Consider the following 19,670-nt stretch of genomic DNA (forward strand, 5'->3'; position numbering starts at 1 on the left):
AAAATCTTATCTAATAATTTACACCTACTAAATACCCCCAAACAAGATAAGCTAATTGAAACAATTGGGCATTTTTTTGGCTTTCATTTTCATTTTGGATATGTGAAAATGTTTCGTTTATTTTATACAATAATGTCCGTTGTACCATTAAATATTTCTTAACTTATGTATCTTAAAACAATACAAAAATAATGACAAGCCTAAATGGAAATGTTACAGGTTAAAAGATCGTCTTTATATACATAAATATGTAGCTAATACATATGGATAAGAGAGGCAAAATATTTACTAAATTCAAATTAAGACACACAACAAAACAAAAGTGGCTAGTAAGGTATACCATATAAGCAAGAAAAACGAAAATGACCGTCTCTTCGTTTGATCGACTAACGAAATTTCAATAATTTACTTTTTCCATTGTATAATTATGAAGACACAAAATGAAACGAATGTGTGCGGCAATATGTGTGTGCGTGAAAGTGAACTAAAAGAAGTCGAATATCACCTCTTTTTGTCTGTTCATTCAAATGCATTTCGCAAATTCAAAGGTCAATTTCCATTTATGAAGGTTGATGATCAGTTTTTGTTAAACAGGTTTTGAAATAATATTTTTTTCAACATGTATGTATGTGTGTCACGATGTCACGGCTAGCTAGCTTAACTCTCATTCAAATTTCGACAACCTCTATTCCCGTAAATTTTTTTTCAAATATGGAAAAATGCACTCAATTTAGTGTGTCTTTTTGGCAGCAGCTTTTTTACTATCACCTCCTCCGAGCATCTTACGGCGTTGGGCAAACATATGCAAATAGAGTTGTGGGAACAGAGGAATGTAGCCCAACATCACAATCCACAACAGGGCAAAGTAGGAGAATGTCATATTGTAAATATTTGGCATTTCAATGGACCACACGGTATTCGATTTGGCATAACTTTGAGCCCACCAGAAACACAACAACTCACCAGTCACACCAATAGGATAGAGGGCAATGAAGGTGGTGTAGCGCAGGAATACCAAAATGTGCGGCACAAACTTGACAATATTCAGAGCATAGTAACCGTATCTGATTATCTCCGTAACGGACCATGCAAACAGGGCAATGGGCAGGCCAGGTGATACCTTAGCAGTAGGCGTGGCCATAACAACACCAACAACAACCATCATACGACTGAATACCTGGAACAGCGTTAGGACGGGGTTCGATTTCACCAAACCAAAGGCAGCATTTAAAATTTCCACAAAAGCAGCATTTTGGAAAATGATCACAGACACACGGGTATAGTCCCACAATGTAATGCTATTTCTGAATTCCGGACCTTGGAGCAAATAGTAATTGACCAATTGATACAGTATATAACTCCAGCCAACCACCTGTGCCGCATTGTAAATAAATAGATACCCCTTCACTGCTCCGCTTTGTTCTTTGGCCGCTGAAGCTGCTTTTCCGGATTTAGGTGCTGCCATGATGACTTTATCTTTACTTCTGCCGATAGAGACTAAACTAATGCTTGTTGTGATCAGTGGCTATATGTTATAGATTGATTTCGATACGGGGCTAAAGGGTTTATGGCACTTTCTCTCTGCCTGGCTGCTTCTTCTTGCACAACAGTAAGGGATTCATAGATCGACTTTGGATTAAGAGATTGGCTTTTATTTGTTACCGGCGATGCCAGAGCTGGGAATTTACATATTGGGGAAATTTTACGATTGGAATTTAAAGAGTTGTAGGAAAGTTAAAAACATATTTGGCCAAAGCTGTACTATGTCGCAAGCGCGATAATTTTTCTGAACAGATCACGCAGTTTTATACTAAAATACAATAATTTGCAGGGATTTTTTTTGCCTGTAAGGCGATTTAAATTATGGACCAAACTGAAGATGTTTTAAAATGAATCAAATGAGTTCTTTAGATTAGATTCACCAAAAAAAGTAGGTAAAATACAACCCTCAATTTGGATGTTATATGCCTGCTAGAATTATAATTGTAAAACTGTGCAATCATTGCTCTATTAAGCTGCAAGAAGCTAAAACTTTAACATTTTTTTTATGACATCGCAATAATAGCACAAATTAGAACTAGTTTCGAGGTTTTGGAGCACAATCCACAATGACAACATATCATTGTCAAATTGCTTCTTCACAAATCCATTATGTGCCAAAAAAATTAAACATTTTTTCAATGTGGTTAAATTTGGTAAGGAAAATTCACATATTTTGTTAACAAAAAATGTTTGGATTTTTTTACGAAAATTAAAATTAACTAATTTTCTCAACGAAATTGGATGCGTCAAATAAAATAAACATTCCCAGCTCTGCATTTTCTGTAATTTATTTTGTCAAATTACACGGCAAAGAAAGCAGGTTCGCATCTCTGATTTGTGTGTATACAATGGATTTATGAATATACATTTTGACAATGAGACGTTGTCAAGGAATAATTAAAAAAAATGTAAACATATGATTGCACGGCTTTACCATCTTAATTCTACCATGAGCAAAACAGATCAAAGCTTAAATCGTGTAAAAATACAACACTATTGCCCTTTTTGTCTGAACGAAACGCTGAAGTCACGATTCAAGCTTTGATCTGTATTAGCTTATATTTCTTTGTGCCTTTTTTAATTTGACTTCTACAAAGCGAGAGAATTGCAGAGGTATTATATATTTGGCAACAATTGTTAGGGAACATTATTCGAGTAAAATATTCGAGAACTGAGCTATTCTTTCACTTAAAGCAACGAAGATAGTAAAGCTAACCACTGACAAAACAAAAACAGTGTAAACGTGCCCCATTTTTGAAGCAACTCCCATTTTTTCATTTTCTCTATTCCGTAAGGTAATTACGAAAAACTTCGTATCTAAGTGTGCCGTTTCACTAACCACCACACATTTGACAGATCTGGCAACACCCGGTTACCAAGGAAGTGTCCAGAAAACGCCAAAACACAAGCCGAAGAAGAAGAGCAAACCAATCTTTTATAAATTCATGGACAAAACATTAATGTTTGGTAATAAAAATACAAATAATTGTAGAAAATGAACAATAACAAAGAGTCCGACTTGGAATTTGTGAAATTGGTCGAAAGCTATCCAATTCTCTATGCCAAAGAGCATACACGCGGCAACAAGAATTCAACGCTGAAAAGTGACGTTTGGCGAGAAATAGCTCAGCGTGTAAAGAAGTCAGAGATAGCCTGCATCACTAGATGGAAGTCGATACGAGATCGATTTGGCAAAGAATTTAGGCGCCAACAACAGAATCCACAAGATGTTACCAATTGGGAGCTGTTTCCACATTTGTGGTTTCTCAAGGATCACTATAAGCAAGGGTAAGCGCTAAATAATCAATCCTAACTGTTTGAATTTATTATAATTCGAATTTTTATTCCCACCCCCTGGGCCAGAAGTGCGTGCAACAATGACATTGAGTGCATAAAGTACGAACCAAAAATAAAGAAACGTAAAATACACAGACCGGAGGAAGATGAAGATTCGGGAGAAAATAGTGATACAAAAATATCACCAGAAGAGCTGGCTTTGAATCAAAACATCATTGCCTTGGTTAAAGAACATGATGTTTTGTATGATCGCAAGCGGGTGCGGGACTCAAAGAATTTGACAGCCAAAAATGAGGCATGGACAAATATAGCAAATGCCCTTGGTATATCAGGTAAGCTGTGAAAATAGACAGACAAAGTTGTTTACAATATTTGATTAAAATATTTTTTAGAGGAAATGTGTTACAACAAATGGAAAAAGTTGAGAGACCGTTTCTCACGTGAATACCGACAAGTACAGTTGAATCCCGACAAACCAATTACATGGATATATTTCAATGATTTGCGATTTCTGGAAAGTCACTACAGAAAAGGGCAAGTTCAAATATGAAATATGAGCCATAGATCTTAAAATATTGATTTATAATTTTCATTACAGTATCCCGCTTCCAATTGAAGAAATAAAACGCAAAGAAAGATTATCAGCAGCTTCTAAAGCAGCCAATCAATCCGCCACTGCAACCGCACAAGCAGAAAATCCTTGGGGAGATGACTTTAGTCATTCCTATTACTCGGATAACGAAGATCACGTAGAACATGAGCTGATAGCAGAAGAGACCGACATACAAGAACTGCAGGAGCAAACGTTTGATGAATTTTTGTTGCTGCCCAACAAAAAGGAAAGTAAACCAGGCACACCAAACCCGACAATGCAACACGTTACCTACCATGTGGCACAGGATGTAACCCCAACAAGTACAACCTATGTAACCACAACAAATGCTGCACACACAGCAGAGAATAGTCCGCATCTGGATGCTGAAGATAAACTGCATAATGTCATTTCAAATATGGAAAATGTTTTACGACAATCACAGGATTGTCTAAAAGCTATACAAAACCAAAAGGCCCAATTTCGCTTTGAATTGGAACAACAACATCTCAGCATGCAACCTGAAATGCTACAAAAAGTCCATATATTACTGGATGGTCTCCATCCGGAGCAGAAGGCCAAGGCCGAACGTAAAATTTTACAATTTTTATGTGAATGCCAAATTAAGATCTTAAATAATGAGGAAATCGCTGATGTTGCTCCCGTGAATATATATTGACGATAAATTGCTTAGGTTTTATTTATACTAAAAAACGGATAGAATGAAGAGGTTATGTTATTGTACGTATGTATGCTTTTATAATAATTATTATTTTTCTCTATATAATTTTAATAATACTAATGTTAATATATGAAGAAATACATATTACGTATAAGAAACATTAATTCTATAGGGAATAAAAACGTGAAAAAAACTGAATATTTTGCTTGTAAGAGTGGTCTTTTAGCGGGGATATCGTGGGGAATATTCAATGCAATTTTATCAAAGCTTGGGAGCATTGAAATGTCTAAATTTCTTAAATGTTTTTTCAAAGATAAGTAGCTTTGTATAAGTTTACCTACACGATGACAATCTTAGGTTCTTATGCATTTTTTAAGAATTTTTACAAAATGTAAATAATTTTTTATTCAAAAATTTCAATTCCAAAATTGGTTTGACAGTTCATTGTCCCAGCAGCTGTGTCGATGTATTCTTTTACCATGCTAGTTTTTATGCAGTGAAATTTGATAAGGTAAATTAGAGAAAATGCAGAGATGGGTATGCATATGAATGAATTTACCTTCGTAATTTGACATTGACAGATTCTTGCAGGTTCCGGAACATGTTATACAATCATATGTTCAAAATTTTTTCAAAAAATATTCATTTGACAACATCACATTGTCAAAATTTGTAGGTATGAATCCATTGCACATACACAAATCAGAAATGGGAACCTTTTTTTATGTAGTGAAATATCCATATTAAAATAAAGGAGTTAAAGTCATTTAAAACAAGCCCATCTTTGCACTTTCTGTAATTTACCTTGTCTAATTTCACTGCTTAGAAAACAGGTTTCCATCTCTGATATATGTATGTACAGTGGATTTATAAGTATATAATTCGATAATAATATTTTGTCAAAGAAACAATTTTTAAAAATTTTTTAATATATTTCTCGACTTAACGTTCTTAATACTTCCAAGTATAAAAAAGCTAATCATATTGCTATGAATTACGAATAGTGTCGCTAATTTTTTAACCTAATTTAGAGAACAACATGATTCCAATTGCATTGAATGCATGGTATAAGAACGAAAAATGTAGTTCAAATGCCAATAGGAACATGGCATCAGCGCTTGTACATTTTGACATGTCAAAAATTGTAAAAAGCTTATGAAAAAGTAAGTAAATTATTTAATTTAGTTTTATATATAACGCCATTGATTGAGGATGACAGAATATGCGTTTATCAATCATTTTAACGAATTTACCTGTATTATTGTATCAAGTGACCTATCGAGATTATCACTTGGAGGGACGGATTTTTTTTCTGGCATAGCATTTATAAAAATGGGCTTTATAAATCATTCATATATTATCCATTAAACAATTGTGTTGGTCCATGTAAATTGTATAACATACAGTTTTATCGAACAAACACACTTAAAATCGTCGAAGCCACATCGATTAGTTCGTCTAAAAGATTGAGCTATCGAAAATGACAACATATCGATTAGTCAAAAAATGAACTTATAGACCCCTTATTGTGACAATTTTCTCGGTGATATTTGTGGGAAGATTTTTTTAGAAGGAATTGTCAAATTTACTGTACAAAAAAATAATTGAAAATCAAAATTTACATTAAAGGAATTGGAATTAGTTCTTTGGCTTTGGCTAACAAGAAACGAAGGTGTTTGAAACATTGACGGGAGCGAGCAGCAGAAGATTTGGAAAAAAAGAAAAAAAAGTGCGTCTTTGTATAAGTGTGTGCGTGTAAATGTGAATGACAAGAAGAGGTCCGATATCGGTGTGTGCAAAAGTGCTGGAATTTCAATTTAAGGCAAAAAGCCGACATCAGCAGCAGCAGAAGAAGCATTGAAGAGGTGTATAAAATCACAAGACAGACAAACCTAAAAAAACTATATTAACAAAAAGGAAGAAAATACAACAAATACATGCTTGGCGTTGGTGGCTGCTACAACACTTGCCAGTGAATGTTGCTAATGTTGATTCATTAATTTCGCCCCATCATAATTTCTTTTGGTGACAACAAAAAAAAAAACGTAATACATCTGAGTAACTCAAAGAGGGCGGGGTGTTGTTTTTTATATTGTAAAAAGAACGAAAAAAATAGTCAAGGAGGACCAGTTGACAGGAGAGAGATTTATTCCTTTTTGTGTTTATCAATCGTCATCACACTGCTGCTGCCCAGCCCGCTGTCTCCAAACATAAGCCGGCCAGCATTATTTATTATTGCCTTTTTTGAGAAAACAGAAAATTTCAATATTTTCCTTGGTGGCTATTTTTTGAAGTGAAATAATAAAAAAGCTATGATTTTGTTGGAAATCAATAATCGTATCGTCGAGGAGACGTTATTGGTGAAGTTCCGTAATGCCTTGGCCGGGTGAGTAATCAAGATTGATAAGGCGAAAACTTATCGTAATTCTTCATATTTATGTTATTTATATTTTTTGTGTTTGTGTTTAAATTCGGGTGTAGTTCTTTCTTTTGTTTGTTTGCTAGCAAAGGCATTAGCAGTAAATGCAGCGTTTTCAGAGTATGTGCGGGAGGGAATGGGGGGAGGGTTAATGCCGTCGGGGGTTGTGTTTTTAGTAGTGTGTGTTTTTTTATTTTATTTTCTTTTTATTTTTCACTCCTTGTTGTGCCTTTATTTTAATATGGAATTTCAAGTCCGAATCCTTGCCATTGATGGTGTCATATTGTCTTACAGGTTACAATCAAATTCTGTTTATTTCAATGTGGTTGTTTTATCTGATCGTTCAGTTTTTTAATATATTGAATATATGAGTAATCTTTCCTATACCGGGACATATTGATCCCGCCTACTCATGCAAAGCACCCTTACCCAAAATAGCTAAATACGGATTGAAATAAAATATATATTACGATGTGTAAAATCGCCTATAGGTACCCAGGTATTTTTAGCTATACTTTTGGATTTCTGTGCTTGCCATCCCATTAACCATGCCATCATCTAACGCCATTAGTTAATTTATTATGAATTTGTTTGTGCAATTTTATTAACAAAAAAATTTACAAACAGGAAAGTCCAATTACAACTAATCATAACTTTTTGGTTGCACACAAACTCAAAACTGTATCTTGTCTTTCAAAAAAGCCATGCTTTTTACATTGAACTTTTTCACACATGGTCGTGATGTATGTCCATATGTATGTTCATATGCACAAACTCAAGCTGCGTTACTGATGGCTTTGACACATAAAATGAATTGTGACGTTTTCCATTCTGCATTAAGATGACTAATAATACGAGATAAACTAATACAATATTGTTGTTTTGTATACAACGGCTTCGAACGGGCTATTGCACACTTCATTAAGCACGACTTGAGTAAATATTTGTATATTATAGGTAGGTCACCTATTTCATTTGCATTGACTATCTTCAATTTGTTACACTATTGTTATTTTTTAACTAATTTCAAATGTATCACTAATACAATTTTTTAAAGATCTTTTTGTGCGAGACAAATGTTTAAAAAGTTAATTTTCATTCTTTTTTCTTGAACATTTTTAAACGTGCGTTGAATGCTTCTCACATAAAATTTTTGAGCTTTATAAGATTAAATTTTCTGATTCATAGGCAGAATTTTGTATCTATAGATTAATATTAGCTGGCTTAACTCTAGTTTAGTAAAAACTTTTCAATTATTTTTGAAAATTTTACCCTGATTCCGGGAAACTCTTTTTTTTTTCTTGTGGGACGTACCCGGGAACCAGAATGAAGCGAATCAAAGTTTTCTAAATGTAATACTTTTGTAAAGGTATTAGTGGAAGGTACGAGTGTCAGCTATAATTTGATATCAATTTTTTTGGACCCATATAAATTGGCCCTTTTTTGACTTTTTGGGGTTTTTATAAAAAAATCGGGTCCAAGAACTCGATAATTTAATTATTACTTCCGAATCACTTCAAATAACCCATTCATGTGACCATTTTTATAAGATTTTCAACTATTCCTATATTGTCCATATCGGGTAAGTGGATCTGGTCCGGGTCTCCAAGAAACAAAATCAGGCTAAAAATACCTACCTCTGGAAAATATTTAAAAAAATTGAAATGTTTTTTTTTTGGTTCACGAATCTGTGGTCCCCGGTATTCTTTGTTGGGCTTACCTCACTCATTAGAGGCGGTTATATTTCACTATGAACATCAAATCATAAATTTCAAATCATTAAATCATAAAAATGAAGAGATTAAATTGGAGAACATAAATGAATTAAGGGCCTCTTACTTTCCAAGCCAAGTATACATTTTCGTCTTTGTTAGGTTTACGGTTTGGCAACAGATCTTATATTATTGGTAATAATAATTGATGATGGATTCATAGTCAGACGAAATTCATTTATTTGCAGAACTTGCCGTAAATTTTAGATTGTTCCTTCATATCTCTTTTTCCTATGTAAATTTCTTTAATAATTGGTTTTATGACTCTGCTTACTACCATTCCATGAATCCTATTCCATAAGATTGTAGGAAACCTTGCGCCTCCGAAGGAAGCTACAATAGTTAAGTGGGCATTTCGTATATTCGTGTCACTTTTACTAGAGTTATGTATTTAAATTCTTGTACGAAGGTTACAGGACCTACTGATACCTTAGTAATACATTATAATTTTTTAATAAAAACAAGCTGAAAATTTCAGCCCCACTCAGAGATCTAACAAATTTACTACAGTCTTTTCAAAATTTTAAAATTATTTTTATTTTTAAAAATTAATGATAAAAATATTTCTAAAAACTGCTTTTATTTTTTTGCATAAGATTTTAAAATGCTGGAATTAAAAGTGGGATATTTCCGATTTACCACAGATATGTCTCTCAAATATTCCAACACTAATCCATGCGGTGCTAAACAACAGTGAAATTGGAATTTATATTTCATTGCGTTTAGAATTGCATACATTCACATACCATTTTCAATTTTTGATTTTGATTTCGGTAATTTTTACAGAAGAAAAGAGATGTCAGTCTGAAATTACATTACATTTAACTTACATTCCCAATTGCAAATATCTTTGGTCTGCATTTGTAATTAGTAAGGACTTCACTCAATGTTTTCAGACTTTTCCATACCAAAAACGACCTTTGTGCAAAATACTACATCAATATTTCTAGTTATTTTCTTTTCAATAGATGTTATAATGCTGGAGTTAAAAGTGGGATATTTCTGATTTATCACAGTTATATCTCTCAAATACTCCAATACAAATACATGCGATACTAAAAAAAAAAAATGAAACTAGAATATATATATTTTATTGTACTTAGAGTTGCATAAATATAAAGATTATATATTATTTTTTGGTAATTATGGATGGAGTTAAAAGTGGGATATTTCCTTTAATTTAAAGATATGTCTCTCAAATACTGCCATAATAAGTTAAGCGGTCATAAACAACAAATAAATTATAATGTTAAAGATAATTCTATTATGTTTATGATTGCGAACATTTTCAAATTGGAAGCAAATTGTTAATCCCAAATTGATTTAGAAACATTTAAAATAATAACACATAGAGCGTGAGGAATTGTCTCGAGCTATGCTAAAAATTCTGTGGGGATATTTTTTTATTATCAAAAGATATGTCTCTCAAATACTCCAATGCAAATTCGCTGCTGTCTGCAATTGTAATTTGTAAGGATTTCCTAACACTCAATATAATTAGATTCAAAAATTATTTCTAAAAATATTTTTTTATTTTTTTCATGCAATGTTAAATTTGCTGGAGTTAAAAGTGGGATATTTCTGATTTATCAAAGATATGTCTCTCAAATACTCCTATAAAAATCCATGTGATGCTAAATAACAGTGAAATCACAATATATTCCATTGTGTTTAGAATTGCGTACATACAAAGATTATATTTCAGTTATTTTGAAATGATGAATGGAGTTAAAAGTGGGATATTTCCCTTAAATAAAATATATGTCTCTCAAATACTCCTATAATAAGCTAAGCGGTCGTAAAAATGAATGAATTATGTTAAAAATAATTCAACTCAAATTATGATTGCAAATACTTCTACAAAGGAACCAATTTTTCAATTCGAATTTAATCACTCAAATACTGCAACACAGAACTGAAGAATTGAAAAAAAATTATTTAATTATTTGCTTATTATTATTAAACAAAAATTATTATTAATTATTTTTGATTTTTCTTGAGATGCTAAAAGCTTGGAATTAAAAGTGGGATATTTCTGATTTATTAATCCATGTTATGCTTAACGGTGAAATTAGAATATACATTTCTTTGAGATTAGAATTGCATACACACAAAGATTATACAGGGTGAGGTAAAAAAAACTGCAACAAAGTCAAACGCCATAATTTTTAATTTTTTTTCAAATTTTTTTGAATGAAAGCAAAAAATGTCGGAAATAGCATCAAATGTTAGCATAAGTTTAGATTTGTTCGAATTGGCCACCTTTGGCATGAATTCTGGACTTTAAACCGCCAATGAAATCGTCACACGCTGCCCGAATGTTGCTCTGCTGTAATTTGGCACATTCTCGGCGAAGCGCTTGCTTGAGGTGATCGGCACTTTGGTATTTTTTAGTGCCAACCTTGCTTTCCAAAATACTCCAGACACAATTGTCCAACGAATTCGTATCTGGAGCTTTTGGTGGACATTGTGTGCTGGAAATGAAGCGAGGAACCTCATTTTGCAACCATTATTGGGTGGCGCGTGCTGACTGCGATGGTGCTGAGTCCGGTTGGAATGTCCAAGGTCTGCGGCCAAAAGGCTTTAATACACTCTTCAGAATATTTTCGCGATAATATTCGGCATTTATTCTGATGCCACGGTCGATTAATACGAGCGGCCATCACCATGGTCATCACCTCTTTGGCAAATTGTGGACAACGAATGTTTTCTCATCGGACAAAAACAAAATTCGGCAGTTCACTACTTTCGGCCAAGCGAAGCAACTCTTTAGCTCTTTTGAGTCAATTTTCTTTTTGTTGCGGCGTAAGTTCTTGCACCTTTTGGAATTTCAATGACTTTACTCCAAGCTCATTTTTCAATATTTGCCGAATGGAATATTGCGATATGTTCAGCTCACGAGGCATTTTTCGGCCGCTGTAACGTGGGTTTCGATCAAGTCACTTCTTTACTTTTCGAACCATTTCTGCTGATGTTCCTGTTTTCTTCCGTCCACTTCCTTGACGTCGGGCTACGCTACCAGCATCACGGTAATATTACAAACGACCAAACAAACGCCACTTATAGCTTTCCAGCCAAATATAAAGAAATCACACTATCACGCTTGAATTCCATCACGAATAACTTTTTTTTTTGGAAAATTCTCACCAAAATCCTTTTGTACGCTTGTAAACAATATAATGAGCTGTCAGTGGAATAGTTTTTACAGCTGTCGGACGACTGGCTTAGAAATGACAGCATTCTGAAGTTGGTTGCAATTTTTTCATCTCACCCTGTACATTTTTAAGAAGTTGCCAAGCTTTCGTATATAAATATATAAAGTTTTAATTGGATCTTTTTAAGTTTACAACTGGTTTTCAGTACGGTCTAAATTTGAGCTAAAGCAAATATTATCTTCATAAAAATATGTCATATCACAGGTATAACTCGTTTATCTATTTTTTTATTTTTTACCCCATTCTATTGATAGTGCATTCGTTATCACTCGAGTGTGATAAGCCAAATATATATACCTATATTGTAGTAATAATATTTTGTAGATATATTTTATAACATTTGCGGTCAATGAATGACTAATACAATTAAATATTATTTTTGTTTGCAGATTAAAACCAGAATCAATAGACATTAAAATAGCAGACTTTGATGGTGTGTTATTTCACATATCCAACATAAATGGTGATAAGACAAAAGTTCGAGTAAGTTGTAATAAATTTGAAATGTGTACATGCATATGCCTGTATGCCTCATGTATGGTGTGTCTTGCATTTAATAACAATTACAATTTATGGGCACACACAGTCACGCCACAAAACACAATTCATTTTAATTTTGCCTTTTTAAAAATTACAGACAAGCATTTCTTTAAAATTCTATCAACAATTACAAGAACATGGTGCCGATGAATTGCTCAAGCGTGAATATGGCAGTCTGTTAACTGAAACGGAAGATGGTATGCAACAGAGAGAGAATTGTAAATAGTCTATTGGCTTATTTCTAATTTAAAATTGTGTGTGTGTGCGTTTTCATGTTTTTTTAGGCTACAATGTATCCGTACTTATTAATTTAGAAGATATACCCTCAGACTGGGAAGATGTTGCCAAAAAGATTGGCTTGCTGAAGCGTAATTGTTTTGCGTCCGTTTTCGAAAAGTATTTCGATTTCCAAGAACAAGGTGAAGAGGGCCAAAAACGTGCTGTTATCAATTATAGAAACGATGAGACTTTGTAAGAACGTTGTCATAAATGCTATATAGATTTTTAATTGATTTGATTTAATTGATTTTTCCTTTTATCCTTTAGGTATGTTGAGGCCAAAGCGGATCGTGTTACTGTTGTTTTTAGTACCATTTTCCGTGATGAAGATGATGTTGTTATAGGTAAAGTTTTTATGCAAGAATTGCGTGAAGGTCGTCGTGCATCGCATACTGCACCACAAGTGCTCTTTTCCCATCGTGAACCACCATTAGAATTGGCCAACACGGAGGCTAAAGTTGGCGATAATATTGGTTATGTTACATTTGGTAAGTGAATGTTTTTTAAATTTAATGAAATACTAGATTGGTTTTGCTGGGTGGCTTAGCTATGGCTATAAATCGTTTATATCAACCTATACGATTTTGCTTAAATCTCTTTTAAGTAGTAGGAAAATGAAGATAAATCAAAACTTGTTTATTTCGTGAAGATTATTGTTAGTTGAATCGGAAAAAGATATTTCACAGAAACGAAATAGGAAATTTTAAAGAATAAATAGACAAACAACACATGACGAAGAAAAGACTATCAATCTATAGTTTATTGTTTATTTCAATTTAATTCTATAGTTTATAATTTATAACTTAGTTTTAAAAAATGTTTTTATAAGAGATGAAGCAAGCATGATTCAAAATAACACATTTATTGAAAAGCAGTTTACAAGGGAGTTAGAAGTGGGACATGTCCACTGTAACCTTCGATAATGTCTCTCAGATACTCCAATACTAATTTGGTGCACATTTAAATGACATGCAACATCACAAGTTAGTGTTGTGCGTATGGATTTGTTGCAACACATTTGTCCATTGTATGAAGAATAACTATATTTTTATAATCGAAGGTGGTCAGGGTATTATGTCTTTGTGCACTTGCTTGTAACAGTCAAAAGGAAACGAGATAGACCCATAGTTCCTGTTGATGATCTGCATAGACTCACTTTCTGAGTCGATTTATGCATGTCTGTCCGTCTGTCTGTTCATATATTTTTGTAAACAAAGTACAGGTTGCATTTATCCCGATCCAGATGAAATTTTGCACAAGTCATTTGTTTGACCCAGAACGAATCCTGTTGGAGATTGGAGATAATCGGTCAAAATGTAGATATAGTTCCCTTATATATCTTCATTCGATTTTCCATTTATTGTGCACCAGACGTGTAATATCAGCTCAAATTGTATGGAATTTTGCACATACGACCAAATTCAGCCAGGAAATAAGTATGCCAAATTCGATCGAAATCGGTTCAGATATAGCTATAGCTCCCATATATATTGTTCATCCGATTTGATATATTTGTTCACCGTAACAACGATATTCGGGGAAATACATCAAATAGAGCTCAGAAATACATTTGCTAAATTTTATCGTGATCGGTTCAGATTTGGATGTAGCTCCCATATATATCTTTATCCGATTTCTTGTTAAATATGCACCAAATGGGTAATATAAGCCCGAATTAAAAAGGTAGAAATGTCCTTGCAAATTTAACAGAAATCGATTCAGAGGAGAATATTCCCTTTCATATAACAGTTCCTTTGGACTTCAAATTTAACTATAAATTCAAATTGCTCAATAAAAACTTTTTTGTTATGTGAAGCTCTCCTAAATACCCAAATATATAGTATTAAGATGGGACAACACAGCGTCAAAATATTGTCACCAGGTGAAAATAGCTCTGTTGTTATGATATCGTAACAACATAGTTACCAATGTTCGGTGATTTAAACCGCTAAGGTAATATGCAATTAATTGGATGGAATTTTGAAATTATTCAAACTTTTATTTGTCATTCTTTTTTATTGTTTTGTTTTTTTTTATATTAACACGCCTCTGTCATGAGCTGCTATTCAATATAGTATAGCCCCAAATCATTCGCTTAGAATGCATTTTGTTTAGTCTTTAACATTTAGGTCTTTGATGCAAAGGGGGGTTGGGTATCATAATATCTTATCGGTCAGTTCGACTATATGGCTTTCTTTACTGGTTAAAATGTTTAATATTAATATCATTGGCATTTAAATGATTTGATATAGGATACTAGCATTTGAGATGTATTGGTCTCTTTTACGGGCACAGGAAAAGCTTCTGTCTATTCACTTGGTAAAAGTGGTATACCTTAAATGTATTTAGTATGTGTCCTCATACACACAAATATTAAATTAAATTATATTGAACTCCCCCGTAGTATAATGGAGTTAAAAGTGGGACATTTCTGATTGTTGTTTACATAAATGTCTCTCAAATACTCCAATATAAATACAACAATATTAAACATATGTTAAAATAATAAAAATATTTTATTCTGTTTACTATTGCAAACATTTATAGATAGTGATTTCAATTATATGGTCGACCTTACTCCTTGTTGGAAATAGTTCTTCTAATCGTAAAAGTAAAAAGTGGAGTTAAAAGTGGGATATTTCGGTTCACCAAAAGATATGTCTCTCAAATACTCCAATAACAATTTGAGCAATGTTAAGCAACAATTAAATAACCATATATTTGATTATGTTTAATATTGCAGACATTAAAAATAATGTATAAAATTTGTTTGGTAAAACACAATTTTAAAATTTGTTTGATTTTACTCATATGATAATAAAATGATGGAGTCAAAAGTGGGATATTTCTGATTTATCACAGATATGTCTCTCAAATGCTCCCATAGAAATCCATGCCATGCTAAACAAAATTTCAATTGGAATATAACACATATATTTCATTGTGTTTGGAATTGGGTACATACAAATATTATACATTTAATTTTTAGTAATTATATATGGAGTTAAAAGTGGGATATTTCTCTTTGTTAAAAGACATGTCTCTCAAATACTCCCATAATAAGTTAAGCTGTCATAAAACATTCGAATTGTTTTATTAAAAATAATTCAACTATATTTATGACAGCGAACATTTTATAAAGGAAAAACAGAACAAAATCGCTTAGTATTGAAATAGAAATTTGAAAATCAACAATATTCTAAAAATATGGAAGAGCTGGAGTTAAGGTGGGACATTTCGGATTATTGAAAGATGTGTAGATCCTCCTTAATAACATTTATTGGTAAAGATATATTTCAAAGGAAATAAATTCAAAATTTATTTGGAAGAACCATTTTCAGAATTAGTATAGATAATGGAGTTAAAAGTGGGATGTTTCCTTATATTAAAAGATGTGTCTCTCAAATACTCCAATAAAAATTAATGCAATGCTAAAGAAAAATCAAATATGAAATATTTGATTGTGATTTAAAACTGCACACATTCATAAATAATATTGATTTCTTTGCTGGTAAATAATTGGAGTAAAAAGTGGGTTATTTCTTATAATTTAAAGATTTAACTCTCAAATATTCCTAAATTAAGTTCGGCAAAGTAAAATGGAATCGATGGAAATCCAATTTACATTTGCAAACAATGATTTATTGTTGCTTTTGAATGATATGTTTTATTTGTTGTTATATGTGGGATATCTCGAATTAATTTCAAATGTGTTTCTCAAATATAACTATTCAAGTTAAACGATATTAAACAGTAATTAAATATAACATATTTAATCTTATTTACTATGGCTTACATTTAAAATTTAAATGCTTTTAGATTAACATAATGGGAGTTAAAAGTGGGATATTTTTAAATAACTAAAGACTTATCTCTCAATTGCTCCCAGAAAAAACTGGCTATGCTAAAGTGGATTGTATAGTTTTTATGTCTAACCAATCCGATTGAAATATGCGGCAAACATATAAAATGTGTGAATTTTTCCGTAGATTTGGAATATTAAGTATGATATTTTGAATATGGAATATAAAGTTTGATATTTTCTATATCATGGAACTTATCGCTATTGTATTCCAATACTAATTCTTTTTGTAAAGAGACTTGAAAAAATCATGTGTAGAATAATGATGAAAAACGCATGAAGACCCAGTCTTGTACAATTTTAATTTAATAGTTCCATTTGCTATTATGCGATTCAGTCTAAGAAATCCTCCTAAAAGAAAAAAGATTGAGAAAGGAGGAAAACTAGGAATTAAGTTAAAAGTATAATTAAACAAGTAAAAATACAGATAAGTACGAACTTTGATTACGCTCCACTATTTGGAAGGAACTTCCAAAATATAAAAAACAATATGTTAAAAATTCCACAATAATTAAAAAATTCTGAATATGAGGGCTGTAAGAAAATGTGAACATCTGTAGCCAAATACCTGAAAAATGAAGCTAAAATCCTCAAAACACTGAATATTTGGTGGTGCCGTTATATGAGGGCTATACGAATACCTAGATCTGTGGAAGTAGGGCCAAAACGAATACCAAATTTTAAATAATTCCGGTGAAAAGTGTGACACAAATCATCAAAATACCGGCCGTGTAGACCCACGTTTTATAACTGTACCTCCCGATATTCGGTATTTTGAAGATTTTAGCGACATTATTCACCGGAATTGTTTCAAATTTGGTATTTGAAGTTCCTAATGTATACTACAGCCTAAGACAGGAGATTGTCTGTGCAGGTCCACGTCTTCGTATAGCCCCTATAAAATGTTACCTCCCGATATTCGGTATTTTTATGATTTTAACGATATTATTCATCGGAATTTTTTCAAATGGTAATGAATACGTAATGGATGCAGTAGCCTAAGGCAAAAAATTGTCCTTGCAGGTCCACATTCATGTGTAGCCCCCATATAATAGTACCTCCCTATATTAATGATTTTAGCTACATTATTCACCGAGTTTTTTTCAAGTTTCGCATTCATATATTGTTATGGCATATGACAAAATTTGCCTATGCAGGTCCACGTCGTCGATTAGATCATAATATGAAGGCTACATTCGGCGGTTTTAAGATTTTAACGGATTTTATTTTTTTGAAAATTGCCAAATTCGTTCCAAATGCTGGAGGGTATTCAATGTTCGGTCCGGCCGAACTTACAGCTTTTTTACTTCTTTAATGTACCAATCGTGGAGTTTTTTAGAGTATATCTAAAAAATACAAACATGAAATCAGTAGTTATTATTTTTTTTTTCTATTTATTGCAGTGCTCTTTCCACGTCATACTAATAAGGAAACTAGAGATAATACCATTAATTTAATACACATGTTCCGAGATTATTTGCATTACCACATTAAGGTAAGTTCGAAGTTCGACAAAAATACGATTTTTCATTTCAAAACGTTCATTAATATCCCTCTTATTTTCATTTCCCCACCCCAATACAGTGTTCAAAGGCTTACATTCACTCAAGAATGCGTGCAAAAACTTCCGATTTCTTAAAGGTCCTCAATCGTGCAAGACCCGAACACAAGTCCCTAGAAAAGAAGACCATAACGTGAGTATTAAAGGCTGGATTCGACATGATGTTAGAGTTATATGTAGAGGGAGTTAAAAAGTAAAAAAAAAACTACAATGTGTAGTATATAGGCTATATAATATAGCATTACTTTTTGGGTTTTGAAATTTGTTAGTGAAAAATTCACTTTACATATGACTCTAACATAATGTGTAATCATTCCTTAATTCATTGTCTTTTGAACTATATAATTCTAATAAATGTTATCTTTTTACCTCTTTTTTCTTTTCCTACCAGGGGGAGAACATTTATACGCAAAGAATGATTTATGGACAATGTCTAGTTGTTTTTTTTATTAATGTATTAATTTTTGTATTATTAAACGAAATAAATATATAAATGGAACATGCGAAAATAATAATAATAACAATAAAGTGAAAAAGAGAATAACAGTTACAATTAACATTTCCAAAAATTACAAAAAAAAAAAACAAAAATAAATAAACAATTCAACATCATCGCCATGAGAATTCTCATTTTGATAGTAACAATAAAAAATAACAACAACAAATTGTTTAACAAAAATTAACAAAAAAGAAGGAAAACACAACAACCATACAACGCCAATATCTTTGTCGCAACCAAATTTAAGGTATTCCAAAAGTTAAAACTTTGTCTTATAAAAATTAAAAAAAAAACTCCCCAAAAATATGGAATCATGAACACGAAAAACCCAAAACACACACACATATATACATACGGAACTATGAACTAATAACAATTATTATTAATAATAATGTGGTTTAACCCTTAAGAATGAAAAAAAAAACAAAAACAAAAAATTGTAATAAAAATAGAAGTTTTAAGTTTTTTTTAATGTATTATTTTTTATTATTTGTGAAAAATCAAACAAAACCTAAACACATAAGCTAAAACTAAAAATAATAAAAAACAGTAAAAATTTGTTAACAAAAAAATAAATAAATATTTAAAAACGAGAAACAACAATAAAAATGCAATCCAAAACTTTCCTACAAACAAATCCGAGAAACAAAAACACATTGTGTATTTTATTATGGTGGATTTTTGAATTTGATTTGTGTATTTTTTTACGGATGCCATATTTTGTGAATTCTTAACGATTTTAACGGATCTCACATTATGTAAAATATTATATAGGGCTCACCTTTCACAGTTGCATTACGATTCGCAGCATTTTTTAAGAAGTCCGGTCCAATAATGTCACCGGCCCATAAACCGCACAAAACTGTTTACCCATAGTTCCTTTTGATGATCTGCATAGAATCACATTCTG

The 19,670-nt window shown here is 32.1% G+C and overlaps 3 protein-coding genes across 4 annotated transcripts; 2 read left to right on the plus strand and 1 right to left on the minus strand.

Annotated features, from left to right (window-relative positions):
• Positions 1–40: 40 nt before the first annotated feature.
• Positions 41–1,615, minus strand: LOC101900017 (very-long-chain (3R)-3-hydroxyacyl-CoA dehydratase hpo-8). Its single transcript, XM_005179801.4, has one exon. The coding sequence runs from the start codon at positions 1,463–1,465 to the stop codon at positions 731–733; it is 735 nt and encodes a 244-aa protein (XP_005179858.1). The 5' UTR covers positions 1,466–1,615; the 3' UTR covers positions 41–730.
• A 1,309-nt stretch (positions 1,616–2,924) lies between these two features.
• LOC101900189 (transcription factor Adf-1) lies at positions 2,925–4,811 on the plus strand. 2 transcript variants are annotated; one of them, XM_005179802.4, is made up of 4 exons: positions 2,925–3,330; positions 3,406–3,671; positions 3,732–3,873; positions 3,938–4,811. In XM_005179802.4, the coding sequence occupies exons 1-4, from the start codon at positions 3,038–3,040 to the stop codon at positions 4,608–4,610; spliced, it is 1,374 nt and encodes a 457-aa protein (XP_005179859.1). In that variant the 5' UTR covers positions 2,925–3,037; the 3' UTR covers positions 4,611–4,811. The 2 variants fall into 2 exon arrangements, with proteins under 2 accessions (XP_005179859.1, XP_005179860.1); XM_005179803.4 differs by having other exon boundaries at positions 3,409–3,671.
• Positions 4,812–6,122: 1,311 nt separating this feature from the next.
• On the plus strand, positions 6,123–19,332 carry LOC101900479 (actin-related protein 2/3 complex subunit 2). Its single transcript, XM_005179804.4, has 8 exons — positions 6,123–6,999; positions 12,409–12,502; positions 12,657–12,756; positions 12,844–13,030; positions 13,106–13,326; positions 18,104–18,195; positions 18,285–18,394; positions 18,653–19,332. The coding sequence occupies exons 1-8, from the start codon at positions 6,926–6,928 to the stop codon at positions 18,678–18,680; spliced, it is 906 nt and encodes a 301-aa protein (XP_005179861.1). The 5' UTR covers positions 6,123–6,925; the 3' UTR covers positions 18,681–19,332.
• Positions 19,333–19,670: the final 338 nt, after the last annotated feature.

This window comes from Musca domestica, unplaced genomic scaffold (genome assembly GCF_030504385.1).
Source record: "Musca domestica strain aabys unplaced genomic scaffold, Musca_domestica.polishedcontigs.V.1.1 26, whole genome shotgun sequence".
NCBI lineage: Eukaryota > Metazoa > Arthropoda > Insecta > Diptera > Muscidae > Musca > Musca domestica.